The 22,267-nt window shown below is 43.2% G+C and overlaps 1 protein-coding gene across 1 annotated transcript in view; it reads left to right on the top strand.

Annotated features, from left to right (window-relative positions):
- LOC115459024 (PDZ domain-containing protein 7-like) overlaps positions 1–22,267 on the top strand; it is a gene marked incomplete at its 3' end in the record, with an annotated part of 100,944 nt that overhangs the window by 52,640 nt on the left and 26,037 nt on the right. The window contains exon 11 of the mRNA XM_030188884.1: positions 5,611–5,702. Coding sequence (XP_030044744.1) covers positions 5,611–5,702 — 92 coding nt within the window. The remainder of the gene's footprint in view (positions 1–5,610; positions 5,703–22,267) is intronic.

The raw sequence follows: 22,267 nt of genomic DNA, 5'->3' as shown, positions 1-22,267 counted from the left end.
CGTGAACATCTTTGACTCAGAGAAGACACAAGCAGCTGTTTTGAGGAGATTTTTAGCAGAATGTGAAAAAAAAAACTGCCACAAGCTAGATTGATGCCAACGTGAAATGTGATTAATCTGGAGCTAATTTCAGAACTTGGGAAGTGAGAGTGTGATCATCCAGAATGATGACTCTTGTAAAAGGAAACAGCTGTCATCTAGGATTTAGTGGTGATGCAGAAAGGACAAGGATGCAAGAGCTGTTGGGGACTGGACGTTTTAAAAAAACATAAACCAAACTAAAGTTGGAGAAAAATGAAAGGAAGGGAGTTTTGTTGCAGTTGAATCTGGACGGGCTGCATTTCTGTGCTTGTTTTAATGCCTGGCATGTTACCCAACAGATACAGTGTGTTCTCAGTCCTGGAACTGGAATCTGAAGATCACAGACCCCTTAATGACAAAAATGTCTTTATGGCACCAAACTGCACTCCACCAAATTATTTCTCCTAGACCTCTGCCCTAGCCGGACTTTTTTTTTAATGTTCACTTAAAGAATTTTTAGAAAGACTCAGTGCACATCCTTTTCTCTGACTAGATTTATCCTACTAAGCTTGCTTGGTTTATGCAGCTCTAGGGGACAGCTAGCCCCCTTGAAGCTGGACAGTAATAAAATATTGATTCATGATCCCAAGATGTGCATTTCTTCGATGAACTGTGGACCATAATTTATGTATTTACATGAGCTTGAAATTTTTTGTTTGTTTGTTACATTTGTACCCCGCACTTTCCTGCTCGTGGCAGGCTCAATGCGGCTTACATGGGGCAATGGAGGGTTAAGTGACTTGCCCAGAGTCACAAGGAGCTGCCTGTGCCTGAAGTGGGAATCGAACCCAGTTCCCCAGGACTAAAGTCCACCACACTAACCACTAAGCAACTCCTCCACTAGCAACATTCCATGTAGAAGCCTGCACTTGCAGCCGCGCAGGCTTCTGTTTCTGTGAGTCTGACGTACGTACGTACGTACGTACGTGCAGGACGTCAGACTCACAGAAGCAGAAGCTTGCGCGGCTGCACAAGGGCAGGCTTCTACATGGAATGTTGCTAGTGGAATAGCAACATTAACATTCCATGTAGAATCTCAAATAGTAGCAACAGAATCTCAATAGTAGCAACATTCCATGTAGAATCTCCAATAGTATCTATTTTATTTTTGTTACATTTGTACCCCGCACTTTCCCACTCATGGCAGGCTCAATGCAGCTTACATGGGGCAATGGAGGGTTAAGTGACTTGCCCAGAGTCACAAGGAGCTGCCTGTGCCTGAAGTGGGAATCGAACCCAGTTCCCCAGGACCAAAGTCCACCACACTAACCACTAAGCAACTCCTCCACTAGCAACATTCCATGTAGAAGCCTGCACTTGCAGCCGCGCAGGCTTCTGTTTCTGTGAGTCTGACGTGCAGGACGTCAGACTCACAGAAGCAGAAGCTTGCGCGGCTGCACAAGGGCAGGCTTCTACATGGAATGTTGCTAGTGGAATAGCAACATTAACATTCCATGTAGAATCTCAAATAGTAGCAACAGAATCTCAATAGTAGCAACATTCCATGTAGAATCTCCAATAGTAGCAACATTCCATGTAGAATCTCCAATAGTATCTATTTTATTTTTGTTACATTTGTACCCCGCACTTTCCCACTCATGGCAGGCTCAATGCGGCTTACATGGGGCAATGGAGGGTTAAGTGACTTGCCCAGAGTCACAAGGAGCTGCCTGTGCCTGAAGTGGGAATCGAACCCAGTTCCCCAGGACCAAAGTCCACCACACTAACCACTAAGCAACTCCTCCACTAGCAACATTCCATGTAGAAGCCTGCACTTGCAGCCGCGCAGGCTTCTGTTTCTGTGAGTCTGACGTCCTGCACGTACGTGCAGGACGTCAGACTCACAGAAGCAGAAGCTTGCGCGGCTGCACAAGGGCAGGCTTCTACATGGAATGTTGCTAGTGGAATAGCAACATTAACATTCCATGTAGAATCTCAAATAGTAGCAACAGAATCTCAATAGTAGCAACATTCCATGTAGAATCTCCAATAGTAGCAACATTCCATGTAGAATCTCCAATAGTATCTATTTTATTTTTGTTACATTTGTACCCCGCACTTTCCCACTCATGGCAGGCTCAATGCAGCTTACATGGGGCAATGGAGGGTTAAGTGACTTGCCCAGAGTCACAAGGAGCTGCCTGTGCCTGAAGTGGGAATCGAACCCAGTTCCCCAGGACCAAAGTCCACCACACTAACCACTAAGCAACTCCTCCACTAGCAACATTCCATGTAGAAGCCTGCACTTGCAGCCGCGCAGGCTTCTGTTTCTGTGAGTCTGACGTGCAGGACGTCAGACTCACAGAAGCAGAAGCTTGCGCGGCTGCACAAGGGTAGGCTTCTACATGGAATGTTGCTAGTGGAATAGCAACATTAACATTCCATGTAGAATCTCAAATAGTAGCAACAGAATCTCAATAGTAGCAACATTCCATGTAGAATCAACAATAGTATCTATTTTATTTTTGTTACATTTGTACCCCGCACTTTCCCACTCATGGCAGGTTCAATGCAGCTTACATGGGGCAATGGAGGGTTAAGTGACTTGCCCAGAGTCACAAGGAGCTGCCTGTGCCTGAAGTGGGAATCCAACTCAGTTCCTTAGGACCAAAGTCCACCACCCTAACCACTAGGCCACTCCTCCTTCTGTAAATCAAACATCAAAGAAAGACCAGCGATACAAAGCTTAAAATCCCAACCCTTCCATCCTACACCCCCATCCCCAGCCTATGCAGGAGCAGCATCGAAACCCTCACGCCCCACATTACCATCAGAATCTTTAAAATATACTACGTAAAAAGGCATGTTTTCCCCTTTTCCTTAAAATACAAGTAAGAGTTTCACTCATCTCAGGAGGTAAAAAATGCCAAGAACGTGTACCCATATAACTGAAAGCTGCACTCCTAATACACAATAACCTTACTCTATCCAAAAATAGAAGGGACAAAAAATTCTGGCCAAAGGATCGTAATGACTGCAAAGTCTCATATGATGTCAATAATTCACCAAATATCCCAGGTGCCTCCAACCAAAATCCCTTTAAAACCAAGGGGCTAAATATTCAGCTGGCAGCGGTCAGCGTTTCTTTGGCCACTGTTGGCATTATGCCTAGGTATTCAATGCTGGGCCATATCTAGGCACCGGCATTGAATAAGTACATAAGTACATAAGTACATAAGTAGTGCCATACTGGGAAAGACCAAAGGTCCATCTAGCCCAGCATCCTGTCACCGACAGTGGCCAATCCAGGTCAAGGGCACCTGGCACGCTCCCTAAACGTAAAAACATTCCAGACAAGTTATACCTAAAAATGCGGAATTTTTCCAAGTCCATTTAATAGCGGTCTATGGACTTGTCCTTTAGGAATCTATCTAACCCCTTTTTAAACTCCGTCAAGCTAACCGCCCGTACCACGTTCTCCGGCAACGAATTCCAGAGTCTAATTACACGTTGGGTGAAGAAAAATTTTCTCCGATTCGTTTTAAATTTACCACACTGTAGCTTCAACTCATGCCCTCTAGTCCTAGTATTTTTGGATAGCGTGAACAGTCGCTTCACATCCACCCGATCCATTCCACTCATTATTTTATACACTTCTATCATATCTCCCCTCAGCCGTCTCTTCTCCAAGCTGAAAAGCCCTAGCCTTCTCAGCCTCTCTTCATAGGAAAGTCGTCCCATCCCCACTATCATTTTCGTCGCCCTTCGCTGTACCTTTTCCAATTCTACTATATCTTTTTTGAGATACGGAGACCAGTACTGAACACAATACTCCAGGTGCGGTCGCACCATGGAGCGATACAACGGCATTATAACATCCGCACACCTGGACTCCATACCCTTCCTAATAACACCCAACATTCTATTCGCTTTCCTAGCCGCAGCAGCACACTGAGCAGAAGGTTTCAGCGTATCATCGACGACGACACCCAGATCCCTTTCTTGATCCGTAACTCCTAACGTGGAACCTTGTAAGACGTAGCTATAATTCGGGTTCCTCTTACCCACATGCATCACTTTGCACTTGTCAACATTGAACTTCATCTGCCACTTGCACGCCCATTCTCCCAGTCTCGCAAGGTCCTCCTGTAATCGTTCACATTCCTCCTGCGACTTGACGACCCTGAATAATTTTGTGTCATCGGCGAATTTAATTACCTCACTAGTTATTCCCATCTCTAGGTCATTTATAAATACATTAAAAAGCAACGGACCCAGCACAGACCCCTGCGGGACCCCACTAACTACCCTCCTCCACTGAGAATACTGGCCACGCAATCCTACTCTCTGCTTCCTATCTTTCAACCAGTTCTTAATCCATAATAGTACCCTACCTCCGATTCCATGACTCAGGTTTGTGTGGCCAGCTAACCCGTATCTGGTTAAGTGCAATATTTAGCACTTAACCGTCTAAGCAAAACTGGAGAAAGATCAGACTGTGTCTGATTTGTCCAGTTAACTTAGGCAGCTAAGGGGCCCTTTTACTAAGCAGCAGTAGGGCTAGCGTGTGCCAAATCGGCACTAGTGCCAGGGTGCTTCAGGCACACAGTGGTTCATTCCAAATTTGCCACATGCGTGGGGGGCATTCCTGGTGGTAATCGGCAGCACGGCCACATTGCCACGCGCTGCCTGATTACCACACAAGTAGCAAAGGAGTAGCCTAGTGGTTAGTGCAGTGGACTTTGATCCTGGGGAACTGAGTTCAATTCCCACTGCAGCTCCTTGTGACTCTGGGCAAGTCACTTAACCCTCCATTGCCCCTGGTACAAAATAAGTATCTGAATATATGTAAACCACTTTGAATGTAGTTGCAGAAACCTCAGAAAGGCGGTATATCAAGTCCCATTTCCCTTTCCCTATTTGAGATTCTACATGGAATGTTGCTACTATTGGAAGTTCTAGATGGAATGTTGCTACTACTGAGATTCTGTTGCTACTATTTGAGATTCTACATGGAATGTTGCTATTCCACTAGCAACATTCCATGTAGAAGCCTGCCCTTGCAGATCAGCAAAGCAGCGGCGCAGGCTTCTGTTTCTATGAGTCTGACGTCCTGCACGTACGTCAGACCAATGGACCATTGAACGCAGCACCTGGTCTCCCTCAGTAGCCAATCCACATCATTTTGAGGTACACAGAAGATCCTAGTTGGCAAGTCCATGCTAGGTTCTTCACATCCAGAAGTTAAGTGGTTACCAACTCTTAAGTCTACCTGTCAAATAATTACTGTTCTCCAAGAACTTGTCTAGAACTTGTTTAAACCTTTCTTCAACCCAGCCTTATGCATTTGTTCCTTTCTGTGTCATCTGTAAAAATGTAGGTACAATACTTTACAAACTGAAGATCTCAGTCTGTAGCACCACTACCTTAATAATGTCTATTCTTGCCATTCACCAGATGTTGTATTATGTGTACTGGCCCAGAATAGCAGATGAACTGGGTTACAAGAGAACAGACGCCTTGTTATACTGTACTAGATATGTCTACTCTTTGCCTCTCCTCATTGGGTGCTCTCTTTTTTTTTTGCAGTATGTTCAGGATGGAGGTGTGGAGGATTTGGTGAGGCCATTGCTTGCAATACTTGATCGACCAGAGAAGCTCCTGCTTCTGAGAGACATAAGGTAAGAAAAGGAAATGTAACTTTAGATAGATAAATTATCTATTCAAAGTTGCACCTGCTATTTGGTTGCCACCACTTGGATGTATAAGAACGTAAGAATAGCCATACTGGATCAGACCAATGGTCCATCTAGCCCAGTATCTTGTTTCCAACAGTGGCTAATCCAGGTCACAAGAAAGTTATACAGAGGGTACCTGAATTTCATTGCTTTGCCTACAGTTCTAGCCCCTGCCACCTCAAACCCCACCTCCTTCCAAATGCATAAATTCTGACATTTCCATGATTTGATTAGCCAGAATTTATTCATTCCATGGCCCTTCAAACAGAAGCAAGACCAATTAAACAGTCAGCACTCACTACCAAGAGTATAAGCAGTTGTTAATATAGGCTGCATCTGTATAATTCAGTGTTTGGTATTGATGTTCCTCAGAGCTTGGTTCATTATTCCCCTCCTCCTCCTCCTGTGTTTTTCTTCTTGGCTTCAGGTCTTTCGCCTCTTGCAGCTCATTCTTTTGTGGAGAAAACTCAGCTCATCTCCTTGACTTCCCTATCCTCCCCATGTCTTTCTGTCTCCTTATGCTGAATGTTTCTTTCTGACCAGCAATCACATTCCTTGTTCACTCCCAGAGTTGATTTTCATTAACTTCCTTTTCTGACTTGGTGTCCTCTGTGATCCCTTCCTCTCCCTCCCTCTCTCTCTCTCTCTCTCTCTCTCTCTGTTCACATACCCATTCTCTGTTTTCTGTTAAGAAAAGTGCACCCTCTTTACACATGGGGTCAGTTCTGTAATTTGGCACCAAGATAGACACGGGATAAACCACTTCTTGCCCTGGGATCGGTAGCATGGAATCTTTCTACTCTCTGGGATTCCAGAATCTTGCTACTATTTGGGATTATGTTAAGTAGGCACCACAATGGGATGTGCCTAGCAGTTCTATAATGGCTCTTAAGTACATCTAATTTGTTCAAGCCCACTTTGTTGTGTCAAAAGTTAGGCCCAATGACTTTTGCTAGGTCAATGGCTGGTATAAGTAGGCCTGGGTATGTCAATCAGTGCATGCATCTGATAGTATTCTATAAGTTGTGCGCATTGTTTGGTGACATGCCTAGATGTCTTACTCATGCTCCGCCCCTATGTACACCTCCATGCAGTTGCACGCTATTCTCCTAATTCTATAAAAAGTGCTAAAAATTGTGTGCACAGATTTGGGTGCATTCCCAAATTATATGTGCAATTTAATTGAATAACAAGCTAATTAGTGCCAATAATTGGTGTTTTAACAAGCAATTATTGGCACTAATTAGAGTTAATTGACATGTTTGCATGTACATTTATGCATGGAAAATTTTGCATGTGGCCCGAAAAAGGGGGCATGGAAATAGGAGGTTCATGGGCGTTTTGAGTTACACGCATAATTATAGAATATGGGGGGCTCCATGAGTAAATGTAGGCATGGGCCTTTGCATCATGTTTGTGGAAATGGCAGTGCCTAAATTTATGCGTGTGCCTCCTGGGCATAAGCACTATTCTATAAACCACGCCTAACTTTAAGCATGGTTTATAGAATAGCGCTTTTTTGGCACCACATATAGAATTCCCTCCTATAGTACTTATAGAATAGTGCCTAGTGCATATCTGTGAGTTACTACCAATTACTGACGCAAATGATACACCCACGTGGCAAAACTATTATTGGTGAATGATGTTTCATCACAAACAACAGCCCATCCTTATTCAATACCATCAGGTGTTGCTTTCAGTATAAAGGTTGGCAGCCAATGCCTTCTGGTAATTTTTCTGTTCTCTCTCTCTTTCATTTCCATTATGGAAGAATTGCAGCCTATTAGGGACCTGAAATAAATAAATGATGTAAGATCAGCAAGGGTGAAAAGGTCATCATGGAACAGAGAGAATACTAAAGCTCCATTGCAGTGAGGTCACGTCCTAGACTTGAGGACGCTCTTATTTTGCAGCATGTTTACAATCGTGTCATTGTAAAAGTTCTGTAGATAATAATTGTTGAATTTAACCTACTTTTCCAAGTACTGTTAAAGGTGTATTATAGCATTTCTTTCAAAATCAGGTAGAATAAGTGCCAACAGGAGATTGAGTGTCAGTAGGGAAGTAGATGACACATACCATTTTCTGATATACCTGCTATTCCCTATCTAATGAAATTAGGTTCGCTTAGAAGGCACAACATACTTTGACATAGAAGGTTGCAAAGTTGATATGGCCTGGTTAGGTTTTTTACTGTTTGGTATCTAATTAAAGAATAAGGCTCAAAACACAGATTTTTCTGAAGTTTTCCAGGACTCAATGTCAAGGTTCCCTGAGATGCAAGAGAACGAGTAGGGACTCTGAGCAAGAATCTTTGAAAGATTCTTTTGAAGGAGCAACCTGTCCCGGGTTTCTAGCCATATGGGAGTCATCCAGACTTATGAACATTGTGAAAGAGTAGAAATGCATCCAAGAATAGCTCAGCCTTCTGGGAGTATGTGCCTACAAATTGAAGAGTTTCTATGCCCAGGAAAGAGGTAGCCGGCGGAGATATTTTTTCACTCAATGAATAGTTGAGCTCTGGAACTCTTTGCCAGAGGATGTGGTAACAGCGGTTAGCGTATCTGGGTTCAAAGAAGGTTTGGACAAATTCCTGGAGGAAAAGTCCATAGTCTGCTATTGAGACAGACATGGGAAGCAGCTGTTTGCCCTGGGATTTGTGTCACAGAGTGTCTCAACGATTTAGGTTTCTGCCAGGTACTTGTGACCTGGCTTGGCTACTATTTGGAAAACAGGATACTGGGCTAGATGCAGGGCCGCCGAGAGACTAGGCCGGGCCAGGGCAAGGCCGCCCCCCCCCCCCCCCCCCCCCCCCCCCCGTCGCTCCCCGCCGCTGCCGCCCTCCATCGATCCCCCCGCCGCTGCAGTCCCCGGTCTCACCTACTGCCTCCACGGCTCCGGGCCCCCTGCATTCAAAGCGGAAGTTGCAGGTCGCCTCTCTTCTGGCCTTCCCTCCCTGTGTCCCGCCCTCATCTGATGTAACTTCCGGTTTCCGTGAGGGCGGGACACAGGGAGGGAAGGCCCCAAGGGAGGCAATCTGTGACTGCCGCTTCGTATGCAGGAGGCCCGGAGCCGAGGAGGCAGGCAGGTGAGACCAGGAACTGCAGCGCCAGCGGCCTGACCCTGGCGCTGGGCCCCCCTTGGAGGCCCAGGCCCGGGGAATTTTGGCCCCCCCCTGCCCCCCCCCTTCTCTGCAGCCCTGGCTAGATGGACCATTTGTCTGACCCAGTATGGCTACTCTTATGTTCTAATATATTCTGCAGTGAATTGGCAGGCAAAATCTCAGAGAAGAGAAATCCCAGGAATGAGAAACTCTCATCATGGTGCAGGAAATCTGCCCTGTGAATTCAAAAGACAAGAATTCACTGGTTTGGATTTGGGTACCTATAAGAAGAATCCCCAAGAAAGTCAATGATCTCCTAGGACTAGAAGGGTTTGGAGCATAGGATTCAACTTTTCTAAACAATCAGAGGTACTAAATTCAATACAATTATCCCTCCCTGGACGTAGCTCCCCCGATATTCAGCTGGCAACGGTTAGCATTTATTTAAATGCTAACGGTCGCCAGCTAAATTAGGCTCCTATATTCAGTGCTGGGCCATGTACGGGCACTGGTACTGAATATTGGGGGCTACATGTGGGCGGGCTGGGCAACTGAGCTTATGCGGGCCCAGCCGCTATTCATCCGGAGCCTGCATAAGAGTTATGCATCCCCAAATGAATATCAAGCTGGGACCTGCATAAGCTTTTTTAAAAATTTTGAGCCCCCAATGCATCCCCATCCCCCTCCCCCTAGCTTGTGGCCACAAACCAATCCCTCCTCCCCCAAATGCCCCCCGCCCCCAACCCCTCAGTAGTTGAGGTAGGCCCTCCCTGGACCTACCTTGATCCCAGGTGGTGCAGTGGTGGTCGTTGGGGGCAGGAGCTTATGTGGGTTCCCTGTCCAATATTTAGCTGGGAATATCGGCGGTTGGGCAGCGACAGACAGTTTAAGCAGGCCAGAGCCTCTCCAACTTGCTTAAATCACTCTGAATATCAGTCCCTGTGAAGCAATTTGTTGAATACTGGGAGTGTTCAAGTATCCACAGAGTTGGCACCTATAGTTTGAACGTAGGTTTTAGCTAAACTTTGTATACAACCGTCTGAATTTTTGTTACGGACATTACTCATAAAGAACGTACCTACTGTCTTCACCAAGTACTTCAGTAAACAGTTCTATTTGTTGGAATGATGTGTACAAGAATGAATATTACTTTATTCCTGAATCCCCAAAGAGTGTTCTGAGCCCTGAGGGCCTTGAAACAAGTCTTCCCACCCTACTGGAAGATAACACTCTGAAGTAAGTTTAATCATTAAACAAAGTAGATGGTTTCCTGGGGCGGCAGCAGCTTCTGGAGGTCAACAAAGAGCAGCTACATTCAAAGCAAAAAAAAAAATAGGCCCTGACAATGACTCAAACTCAAAGAACCATCAGTGCATTCTTTTATGTGAAGAGGTGGTGGGTAATTTTCAAATATCCCATTTACCCAGATAAATGGCTTTTAGAAATTAACTTCATTTGCAGCCCCCAACATCTCTTCTGCTCAGGGCCGCCGAGAAGGGGGGGGACAAAATTTCATGGGCCCGGTCTCCAAGGGGGGGGGGGGCCCGATGCGGCTAAGCTTCTTCCGGATCTGTCTCTCTCTTGCTCCTGCGTGCCGGCCAGGACCCAGATAATTGCATTAACGTAATAACCCAGGTGACCAAGGATATCTTGTTAATGCGATCATCAGGGTCCCAGCACACATGAGCAGGAGCAGTCAGACACAGAAGGTAAGGAACGGCACGAGTGTTGAGGGGCTGCGCCGCCCAGGTGGGGGGGGGTCAGTCTTGCCCCAGGCCTGGCTGTGTCTCTCGGCGGCCCTGCTCCTGCTCTCTAGTTTTAAAACCACCTAAAAAAATAGAAAAACTAGAGTATCTCACTTAATTGGCTGTTCCTGGACACCCAGTTTTGTAAAATTTAGCATGCATGGGTTGTAAAATCAACGCCTATATGTGTAAGTACCAGCACTTATACATTTAAAAAAAACCAAGTGATGCCACTCTTTTTTTTTATTTTCTTTTTTTAACATGTTCCGGATGTGCATCCTGCAAACTACATGTGCATTTCCCTACGGGTTTATATGTATTTTACCAAAGGCTTCATATTGGGAAGGTGGTAGAACGAGAGGACACGAAATGAGATTGAAGGGGGGCAGACTCAGGAAAGATGTCAGGAAGTATTTTTTCACGGAGAGGGTGGTGGACGCTTGGAATGCCCTCCCGCGGGAGGTGGTGGAGATGAAAACGGTAACGGAGTTCAAACATGCGTGGGATATGCATAAAGGAATCCTGTGCAGTAGGAATGGATCCTCAGAAGCTTAGCCGAAATTGGGTGGCGGAGCAGGTGGGGGAAGAGAGGTTGGTGGTTGGGAGGTGAGGATAGTGGAGGGCAGACTTATATGGTCTGTGCCAGAGCCGGTGATGGGAGGCGGGACTGGTGGTTGGGAGGTGGGAAATACTGCTGGGCAGACTTGTACGGTCTGTGCCCTGAAAAAGGCAGGTACCAATCAAGGTAAGGTATACACATATGAGTTTGTCTTGGGCAGACTGGATGGACCATGCAGGTCTTTTTCTGCCGTCATCTACTATGTTACTATGTTACATTCAGCTCAGGCTTTTGTAAAATACTTGAGAGATTATGCGCGTCCAAACTTGGATGTCCCTTAGATCAGTGGTTCTCAAAATGTCCTGGGAGACCACTAGTTAGTGGGGTTTTCAGGAAATCCCTAATGAATATGCATTTATCAACTTATCACTGTGGGTTCACAATCTAAAGTAAAATGATGAACTCTACATAAGTTCAACAATACACATCACTTTATATCTATTAAATAAACTTTTACTAATCATATAAATGCATTAAAATCACCCTAAACACACACCATACTTCAAACATTCTTGTGTCTCTTTATCCCTTTCACAGTCCCTTTCAATAATAAATCTTGCCGTTTGTATCTCAAAAATAAATTTGCATGCACTCCACCAAACTGATCATCTAAATTGGAGCACTCCGTCTTTGGTTTGTATTTATGAGTTCGCTGTTACTCCCTATAACTCTTGTAGTCTATTCAATATCCAGTTTGCATTTCAAAAATTCTTGATCATATACCATGTGAGAGAAATTTGTATAATAAAGGTGTCCATGAATCAGAACTAGAATAAGAAGAGATCACCTGTGCTCAAATTCTGCTGAGCAATCAAGCATATTTCAATGGTATTGAGTGGAATAGTACATCCAACTTGACTTCTTCAAAAGGAGTAAGTTTCATGGCTTCTTAGACGTCTCAACTTATTTGACCCCTGATGCAGGTGCTGTGCGCTGAAACACGGCCCATGTTGGGTCATTGTTGGAAAAAAAATTGATGTCTAAGTTACATGATTAAAGAAATTGCGTCCTGATTTTGAAGGCTCCTGGTGCTTCTTTTTGCTATATAATAGAGGTGACAGGCATGCAAATCTGTCTCATGCATGTGCATTAGGGATAGCCTGAAACGCCGACTAGCTGGTGGTTCCCCAGGGCAGGTTTGCGAACCACTGCCTTAGAGGACCTATGCAAAATAAGCTTCAATGGGTTATGATGTATACCTGTATTTAGAAAAGAGTATATATATAAACATTAACCTCACCTTTGCAATAAGTAGAAATTTATGTTTATTTAAAATATTTTTATTCTGATCAATCTATAGTTCTCAGCTGATTACATAATCACATACATAATAATTTTTTTAAAAACGGGACATACGAACAACAGCAGAAATTAGCTCAGGAGTCAAAATCCTAATTCAGATGTTAAATCATCATTCATCGCCCCACCTGTAAGCCTGCATAAATAACAGTCTTAAGCTCTTATTTGAATTTCTTGAAATCCATATTATTCCTTAATCACAATAGCAACTTATTCTAATAAGCTGGACCTGCAGTATAAAAAAAAATCTTACTCCTATACTCATCGGAACGTATCACACGATGAGATGGGATATCCAGTAACTCAATGCTCGATTCGGCTGCTATATATGAAGCCTTGTTGCTAATATTTACCCTTCCGGAAGCTACTAAGCTACTAAAAACTTACCTCTTCAAGCAAGCCTACACAAATGACTTGACTTAATTAGGAATCCTTCAGTGCTACCCGAATCTGAGTAATGACAGAACCTGAATTATGCTTCCTCATTTATCCTTTCTGAATTCATCCCTCTTCCAACCATCATTATACATTTTCCTTAATTAATAATGCACTATCCCAATTTCACCCTCTTCCCACTCCCAACCTCTTCCACCTTCCTCATCTTACTTACCCACTTTTTATTGTCCACCTCTTTATATATTATATTCAGCTGTTTTCCATTTTCTATTATCTTGTGTACCTGTTATATTATGTAAGCCGCATTGAACCTGCTAATAAGTGGGAAAGTGTGGGGTATAAATGTTACAATACAATACAATATCTCTGATACGTGTCTTAAAATCTTAAAAATCAAACAAGCAACTTTAAATTGGACCCTATACTCAACGGGTAGCCAGTGCAAGTTTTTCAATACTGGTGTAATATATTCAAACTTAGCAATACTAGCCACTGAATTCTGTGCTGTTTTGCAAAGCTTTAATCTGAGTCCTCTGCATCCCCAGTAACAATACATTTGCATAGTCAAAACATGAGGTAATTAAACTCTGTACAATCGTTCTAGAATTCAGTGGTTTCAATAAATTCTTCTCTCGTCTTACCCACTGCAATTTAAAATAAACATCCCTGATAATCTTAAGTACATGTATTTTCATTGTCAAACCATTATCAAGCACCACACTTAAATCTCTCAGTTTGCAAATAGAAATAGATTCATTACCATGATGAAATACTGTAGGATTGTCAGATGAATCATAAGTTGTCAATAACAGAATCTGAGTCTTGTTAATATTTAATTTCAGACTATTTGCAGACATCCAACAGTTAATAGATTGCATTATTTGTTATAAATTGTGCAGTATTGATTCTAAGAGCCTATTTTATAAAGGTACGTAGGTACATTGTGCATTAAACATAGGCTTGCTGTTATAAAATTATATCTTGAGAACAGTGCATTGTGGAAGCCAAGCCCCATTGAATATCTATCATGGTAAAAGTGACACTATTTGTCCTGCCAGTAGGAAGTAGAGGAAAAGGGTTACTGGATCTTGGACCATCCCCCATGGTGACATCATCCAATTTTGCCTGCAGCCTTAAAAGGCCTTCTGACTGTGGCACACAGCCTCAGGTATGTGCCGGAAGGAGTGTACCCAAAGGGGTATGAATCTTTCGCGCTCCTTTGGTGCCCATGAAGGGCCCAAGAGTTGGTTGTGAGAATCTTGGAGGTAGATGACTTTGGGATAAGACTCAAGGGGAAAAGAAAAATCAAATCAAAATCTGCAATGCCTGGGGCCACGACTGGAGTACAAGGCCCTATGGATCAGAGTGTACACTTTGTTCAAGTAAAGAAAGAGTACTCACTCAGAAGCAGACCAGTCAGTTGAGGCTTTCCATAAATCTGGGTTTTCTCTGAATCTGGAGATTAAAAAATACTCCACTGCCCCTTCTGTAGGTAGGAGTAGACTGTTGGGCCTTAGCTGGTATGCCAGGCTAGGAAGGTAAGTCTATTCAATTGCATATGAAATCCTCCATCACAGAAGTTCATGCACCTGTTTTAAAAATCCTGCTCCCTAGAGTGCTTAACTTACCAGTTACTACCTTGGCTATTAAAGGTGAGGGGACAATATCTTATCAGGAGAACATTTTACTGCTGAGCATTTGAAGGATTGTGGCACAAAGCAAATCCCTATTACAAAAGGTTTGGCTTGCAGCTGGTTAATTTTTCTAAGGTAATGATAGCAAAGATGGAAGGTTACGATATGGAATATGCTCACGGGAGTACTCGGATTTCCAGAATTGAAACTCCGATGGGAACTTTGCAGTCTACTTCTGTGGCTAGCAGTAAAGAACGCTTGTCTTTACATTGCAGCCTGAGCAGATGGACAACAGGGCCAGGATGAAAAACATTCCTTACGTTTTCTTAAGACCAGATTATTGTTCCCAATTGACCTGTTAAAGAAGTATGTTCATGAAGTTCTACAATTTGACTCAGTCGATGGTATTTCTGTTTCAAAAGTGTATTATATATCTTCTTCGGAAATATAAGAAAGTCATGTTGATGGTGGCTGTGATGAGAACATATTTTCTTATAAGTTGGAGTTGTTTATGGCCAAGGATATATGTTTCCCGATGTGTCTAGAGTTTTGCAGGCTTGGAGGAAGACGTTCCTTCAACTTAAAGACAGAGTGGTGGCTCTGGGAGCAACATTTTCCTGCGATTTCCTTGTAAATGTGCACTTAAAGATATTCCTTTTTGAGCTTGAACAGCTTGAGAAATTTCTTCAAGCTAAATCTAAGGAGGTTAAGATTATTATTTCATTGGCTGACTGAGACAGAATGGTGGCTTTGGGGATTAGTGTTTGATTAATTGAATTCTTTTTCTTTGTATTCTTTCTTCGAAATATGAACTACATTTTGGCTGCTGTTTTACTTTGCTATATGAGTTTGGATTAGTACTTTTTTCTTCTGCTTCTCTGAATATTTTCTCCGCCCTTTCTGCCTCGCCTCACCCTACGCTTGGAATAATCTTCCTGAGCCCATATGCCAAGCCCCCTCCCTTCCCATCTTCAAATCCTTACTCAAAGCCCACCTCTTCAATGTCACTTTCGGCACCTAACCATTATACCCCTATTCAAGAAATGTAGACTGCCCCAAATTGATTGACTGCACATTTTGTCTTTTAGATTGTAAGCTCCTTTGAGCAGGGACTGTCCTTCTTTGTGGAATTGTACAGCACTGTGTAACCTTGGTAGCGCTTTAGAAATGTTAAGTAGTAGTAGTAGTAATTTATTATTTGTAAATTTATTGGTTATCAATAGAAATCAAACAAAATAAAACATGGAAAAGAAAATAAGATGATACCTTTTTTATTGGACATAACTTAATACACGGCTACCACACCTCTCTACTTAAATTTATTGGAAAACTCATTCATTAAACAATAAAATATCTCCCCCCTCCCCCCCCATGTGTCTAAATGTCAACATCAAAATAGCAGATATAACTTTAAATGGAGAACAACGACATGGCAAATGCCAGAAGAGCAACTCACTTTGTACAGATAGTCTAGAACAGTGATTTTCAACCTTTTTCAACTCACAGCACACTGATGCAAAAATTGTAAAGGCACACCATCTATTTTTTAAGGATATATATTTTATCATTTAACAAAACAAGTATTAAGATTTTGTTTAAAGTTCAATAATTACAGTTTTAATGATTGTGTTACCTTTATAGTTTAATGTTTTTTTATTGAAGACACAAGTTGGCAAAAAGCCAACAATACATTTGAAAGATAACAAAATTAGCAACAAATAACATGCATTCAAAAACAACAATTTTAAAAGCAAATACCCTTCTCCTCCCCCCACCCCCCCCCCCCAAACTGCTGGTGGTTATCACATCCCTTCACTGCATCTGATCTGTAGGTCTGTAGGCCTAAATTCCTTTATAATAGACTCCCACCAGTCACATGTTTATAGAATTACCCCCATAATGACAAAGTAATGAGGTCATACCAAATGGACACAATCTGAATGTCACACAGTTTTCACTGTGTAATAAGCTGGTTAAAATTTGTGATGAGAACTAGTAAACTGCCACAGGAGCACACACACCAAATCCAAGGACTCATTATAATTGAGCCAGTTAACAATGTATGGCCAAGTTAAAGTAGATTCAGTATGAAGGCTCCATTAACTTCTTCATGTTATCTGGATACACAAACTGGACAATTTAGCCTGTTTTTGTTTCCTGTAGTGGCCAGTGGCGGCAGTATTGAGCAGCAATTCAGACACTCTGCTTACGCCAACCCAAGCCCTCTTTCTAATGCTTCCCACCTATGCGGAAGCTGGAAGTTACGTCAGAGAGAAGATTCCAGGGGTTGGCGCTAGCAGGCTGTCTGAATTGCTGCCCGCTGACAGCAATGGAGGAAATCTTATAATATCAGGTTGCAGGCTGGGGAGGGGACAGGAGTAAGGTAAATTCCCACGGCACACCTGTGGAGCAGCTGTGGCACACCAATGTGCCACAGCATACTGGTTGAAAAACGTTGGTCTAGAGCTTCTGTGGTGCATTTGTGGTTTTTAAGATGTGTGTGCTGAGGAAGTGTGAACTGCAGTTGTAGCTGAGAATTGCTCTTATTATAGAGGTGTTATTTGTACTTTGGGCGTCTGAAAACCAGCACTTAGACATCCATCTTGCATGAATGTCCAAAACCTGATTTTTAAAAAGCCAGGATATGGACATTTAAAACTGCAGTACGCTCTTATGGTGAGGGGGTGTGGTCTGAGCATTTTTTGGATGGGACTAAGAGGGGTCAACTCCAATTTCAGAAGGGGAAGGGACATCTATGTCCAAAAAGATAGACATTGTTTATGTAGACCTGGTACTTGGCACATCCAGGTAGCAGAAATGTGCTCTGATTGAGCAGCTGTCCACAGAAAGAATTAAGGTACGTTATCTCTTTCATCCCCCAGTGACTACTTTCCTCCGCCGTCCACCAAATCTGAGACTATCAAGAGATATGGGGCTATATGACAGTTATAGGAACTATGAACGTTCATGTTACTAAACTCTTTTTAAATTTAACTTCTTAATAAATCTCAATTCAGTGCTGAGGAGTAGCCAAATTGTTAGTGTGGTGGATTGAGAACCAAGGGACCAATGTAATCTCACTTCAGCCTTTATACATTTTTTTTAAATCTTTTAAACTGTGAACCCTCCAGTATGTTATTTTATGTCCCTGGAGGTCTTACAATTAAAAAAAAAAAATCAGAAATAGCTAAAGTGGGATTTGAACTTGCATTCCCTGGTTCTCAGCCCACTGTTCTAACCATTAGGCCAGTCGTTCCCACACCTGGTCCTGGAGGCACCCTAGCCAGTCAGGTTTTCAGTATATCCACAATGAATATTCATGAGATATATTTACATGCAGTGGAGTCAGTGCATGCAAATCTCTCTCATGAATATTAATTGTGGGTAGCCTGAAAACCTGACTGGCTGGGGTGCCTTCAGGACTAGGTTTGGGAACTACTGGGCTGACTTCTTCCATCTCCAACACTGTCACAGTCCTCTCTTTGACCACTAACTAAAACCCAAAACTGAAACATTGGCACTATTCCTATGGCGAAGACCTTAGCAAATGGGTTTAGCCTACTCCCAATACTCTTCCAATATGTCCTCCCTTAAGCAGGTATATAGTTTCTATGGGTCCAATGGTCCCTTACACTGTCAAAAGCCCTTGTATAGAGCAGAGTGGGATAGTCTCATGGTTAGCGCACAGGGCTGAGAACCAAGGAAGCCAGGGTTCAAATCCCACTGTGGCTCCTTGTAATCTTGAGAAAATCACTTAGGGCCAGATGCACTAAACCTTAACGACCCTTAACGAAGAAATTTTCAACCGTAGCATGCATCAAAGGCCATTTTCCAACGAAGCTAGCAGCTAACGAAACCGGAATGCAAACGAGAAACTACCATTGAAATGTTGACAATTCGGAATGCACTAACCATACCGACAATAGCAACGAATCACTTACCATCAGAAATTTAATGTGAGCTCAAACCTGTCGTTAAGGCCTGAGCTGTCATCTCCTCGCTGGCCCCTGCAATATAAAAATCATGTTTAAAAAGAAAAGTGAGCTCCCCGCTTCCCTCTGCCTAAAATAAAAATGAAACTAACAACAAAAAAGAATCGGGAGGGGGCAAAGGTGCTCATCAGGAGCGTCCTTCACGGATGGCCTTGCCCTGCCCCGCCCGAATTCACCACTGCTCCCCGCTTCCCCCCCCCCCCCCCCGCCCGCTTCAAAACCAAAATAAAAATGGATGTCGGGAGGCGGGGCTGGGAAAGAGACAGGATGGAAGGGGGGCCGGGGCAGCCTTAAAAGTTAGTTTGATTTTTATTTTGGTTTTGAAGCAGGGGGGGGAAGCGGGGAGCAGCGGCAAATTCGGGCGGGGCGGGGGCAAGGCCGTCCGTGAAGGATGCTCTTGATGAGCGCCTTTGCCCCCTCCTGATCCATGCAACCTGTTTGTTTGGGTTTTTTTTTTTTGGTAGTTTTGACATTTGTGGCATGCGCAGAGCAGCCAGCATAATGCTTGGCTGCTCTGCGCATGCGTTAGGGGCCGATTACCGACGGGGATTACACAGGTTTGATGCATTGTACTTTACAGTACCGCACCGAACATGTGCGACTTTTTTTTTTTTTGGTGCATCCTTCGTTTTTTTTTAATTCGTTACGGACTTTAACATTTTAGATTTTTTAACGTTTGGTTGATGCATCTGGCCCTTAATCCTTCATTGCTTCAAGTACAAATATAGAGCCTCCTGATTAAGGTGCATTAAGCAATTAACACACAAATTAGCATGCACTGTTACTGCAATAGCATGAGAGCACGTGCTAATTAGTGAAGAGCATGCTGTTTTCAGGTCAGAGAATGGACATGGACTGTATTTAGCACATAATGTCCCTTGTATAGTTAGTACAGGTGCCCTTACTGCCTCCTCAAGGGTCAACACACAGTAAAGAATATTTCAGTGTGGTAACTGTAGCGGAAATGCAGGACATGCCCCCAACAATTACCACACAGCCATTACCCTCAACACACATTCACGCATGCTGTTAAAGCGCAGGAAGTACAAAAATGTACTGCAGTTTATATTCTAAGCCAAATGGGGACAGGAAGATACTGGCAGTACCTGAATGTAACTTGCCAGGAACTACTGCGAAATGTGTGAGCTAAAATCAAAATCCCTTTCACTTTACCTTGTCTCTAAAACCATACTAATACCTGAAATATGTGAAATGGCCGTTAAAATGAGCAAAAAACATCAATGCACTGCTTTTCATTCTGTTTGCTGGTTCATGTTTGTCTCTTCAGACAGATGAGGGTCATGTCTTTTCCTGGTCTTTAATTTGCATCACTTTGTAGCCTAAAGCCAAGGAGGTCAAGAAATAGAGCACTCAGAAATCAATTTACTTCAAAGAGGAGCATAAAATATTAAACAAGCAACTTCACGCTGTGCAAAACATATTCAAGGATTGACAATTACTTATTTATAAATGTGTAAAAACATTTGACTGACTAAGAGGCTGTCAGTAAAATATAGCCCAGTGAAGAAAGCTTCCGCTAGAGCGGAGAAGAAGGCTAATGGTTAGGGCATTGGCCTGAGAACCAGGAGAACTGGGTTTGATTCCCACAGTAGCTCCTTGGGATCCTGGGCAAGTTACTTAACCCTCCATTGCCCCAGGTACAAAATAAGTACCTGTAAATAATTTATTTATTTATTTACAGCATGTATATCCCACAATTTCCCACCCATGGGCAGGCCCAATGTGGCTTACAACAATCTACATAAAAACACAGCATGTCAGGGGTCAAACAATTAATGTCCTAGAAGTATAACGGGGAAAAAGGCAAAGCGGGGTAAAGTAAAAGAGAGAGAAAGAGCAGCGGTGAGTAATGTGACACCGGGGTAAGACAGATCAGAAGGTAGAGATGCCTGGTGGGAGTGATGCGTACGCTTTGCCAAATAGAAAGGTCTTGAGGCGCTTTTTGAAAGTAGGGTGATCAGTAGTAAGTTTCATCAGTTTAGGCAGTTCATTCCAGAGATGAGCACTAGAGTAGGAGAAAGTCGATGCATAGGTGCTTTTGTATTTAAGTCCATTATATACTGGGTAATAGAGGTTTAAGTACGTTCGTGAGGATCTGTGGGAGTTCCTTGGTGGCAAGTTGATTAGGGTGTCCATGTATGCAGGGGCTTCACCGTAGATGATTTTATGCACCAGAGCGCAAATTTTAAAAGTGATACGGTCTTTGACAGGAAGTCAGTGCAGTTTCTCTCACAGAGGCCTTGTACTTTCAAATCTAGATGCACCATAAATGAGCCTGGCAGCCGTATTCTGAGCTTTCTGTAGTTTTTTCAGAAGCACATCTTTGCACCCTGAGTAGATGCCATTGCAATAATCAAGATGGCTAATGACCAGTGATTGCACTAAAGTGCGAAAGACGTCTCTAGGAAAATATGGTTTTATGTTTCCAAAGAGTGAACTGTTTTGATTGTAACCACAGAAATGTGGTATATCAAATCATATCCCCTTTCCCTTTCACCAGGGACGCCGAGGGTGAGCAAAATTCCCCAGGCCTGGAATAATTCTTTCAGCCTGCTCAGAGATTCCCAGATTCTCGACTGAAAAAAAGGAGGTTCTAACCTGATGTACTGTACTCTTGTACTCCTCCAGTTTTCAAAAGTAGGACTCCTTACTATCAGAATCTCGAAGTTTCAACCCCTATGTTACTCCTTCCTCAACTGTCTCAGCACAGAGTTATACCAAGGTTGATAGCTCATATCCCACTTAATTGGCAAGTCTTTTAAGGGTGCAACCTCATCAAGCAAAGAAAACAAATAGAGAATAAAGCAAAGATTATTATAATGCCTCTGTATTGCTCCATAGTGTGACCTCTCCTTGGATATTATGTGCCATTCAGGTCAAGACATCTCAAAAAAGATATAGCAGAATTAGAACAGGTACAAAGAACGGCAACCAAAATGATTAAGAGGATAAAATTCCTCTCATATGAGGAAAGGCTAAAGAGGTTAGGGCTCTTCAGTTTGTGGCTGTGGGGGGATATAATAGAGATCTACAAAATCCTCAGTGGAACATGAATCGATTGTTTACTCTTTCAAAATGTACAAAGACTAGGGACAGACCATGAAGGTACAAAGTATTACTTTTAAACAAAGAGGGGAAAATATTTTTTTCACGCAACACATTGTTAAACTCTGGATCTTGCGGCCAGGAGATGTGGCATAGCTGGGTTCAAAAAAAGTATGGACAAGTTCCTGGAGGAAAAGTCCATAAACTTTTATTAAGGTAGACTTGTTGAAAGCCACTGCTTATCTCAGGGATTAGCAGCAACGAATGTTGCTACTTTTTGGGATTCTGTCAGGTACTTGTGACCTGGCATGGCCACTGTTAGAAACAGGATACTGGGCTAAATGGATCTGACCCACTATGGCAATTCTTATGTCCTAGGCAAGTCTTCTGTTATGAACACTCCCTACTACCCAGAGCAGCTCAAGTTCATGACCTTCATGGTTAGGCATCTCCCCTTCCTTTCCTTTCCTTTCCTTCCCTTCCCCTCTCCCCACACCCCATATTCAGCATCTCCCCTTCCCCTCCCTATCTATCATGTCCAGTGTTTCATCTTCCCTTTCCTATCCCACCTATATTTAGCATCTCCCCTTCCCTAACCCCCTCCCTCATGTCCAGCATCTTCCCCCTGTTCCCTTCCACCTCTCGGGCCTG

This window comes from Microcaecilia unicolor, unplaced genomic scaffold (genome assembly GCF_901765095.1).
Source record: "Microcaecilia unicolor unplaced genomic scaffold, aMicUni1.1, whole genome shotgun sequence".
Classification (NCBI taxonomy): Eukaryota; Metazoa; Chordata; class Amphibia; order Gymnophiona; family Siphonopidae; genus Microcaecilia; species Microcaecilia unicolor.
This window is presented reverse-complemented; position numbering and strand designations above follow the sequence as displayed.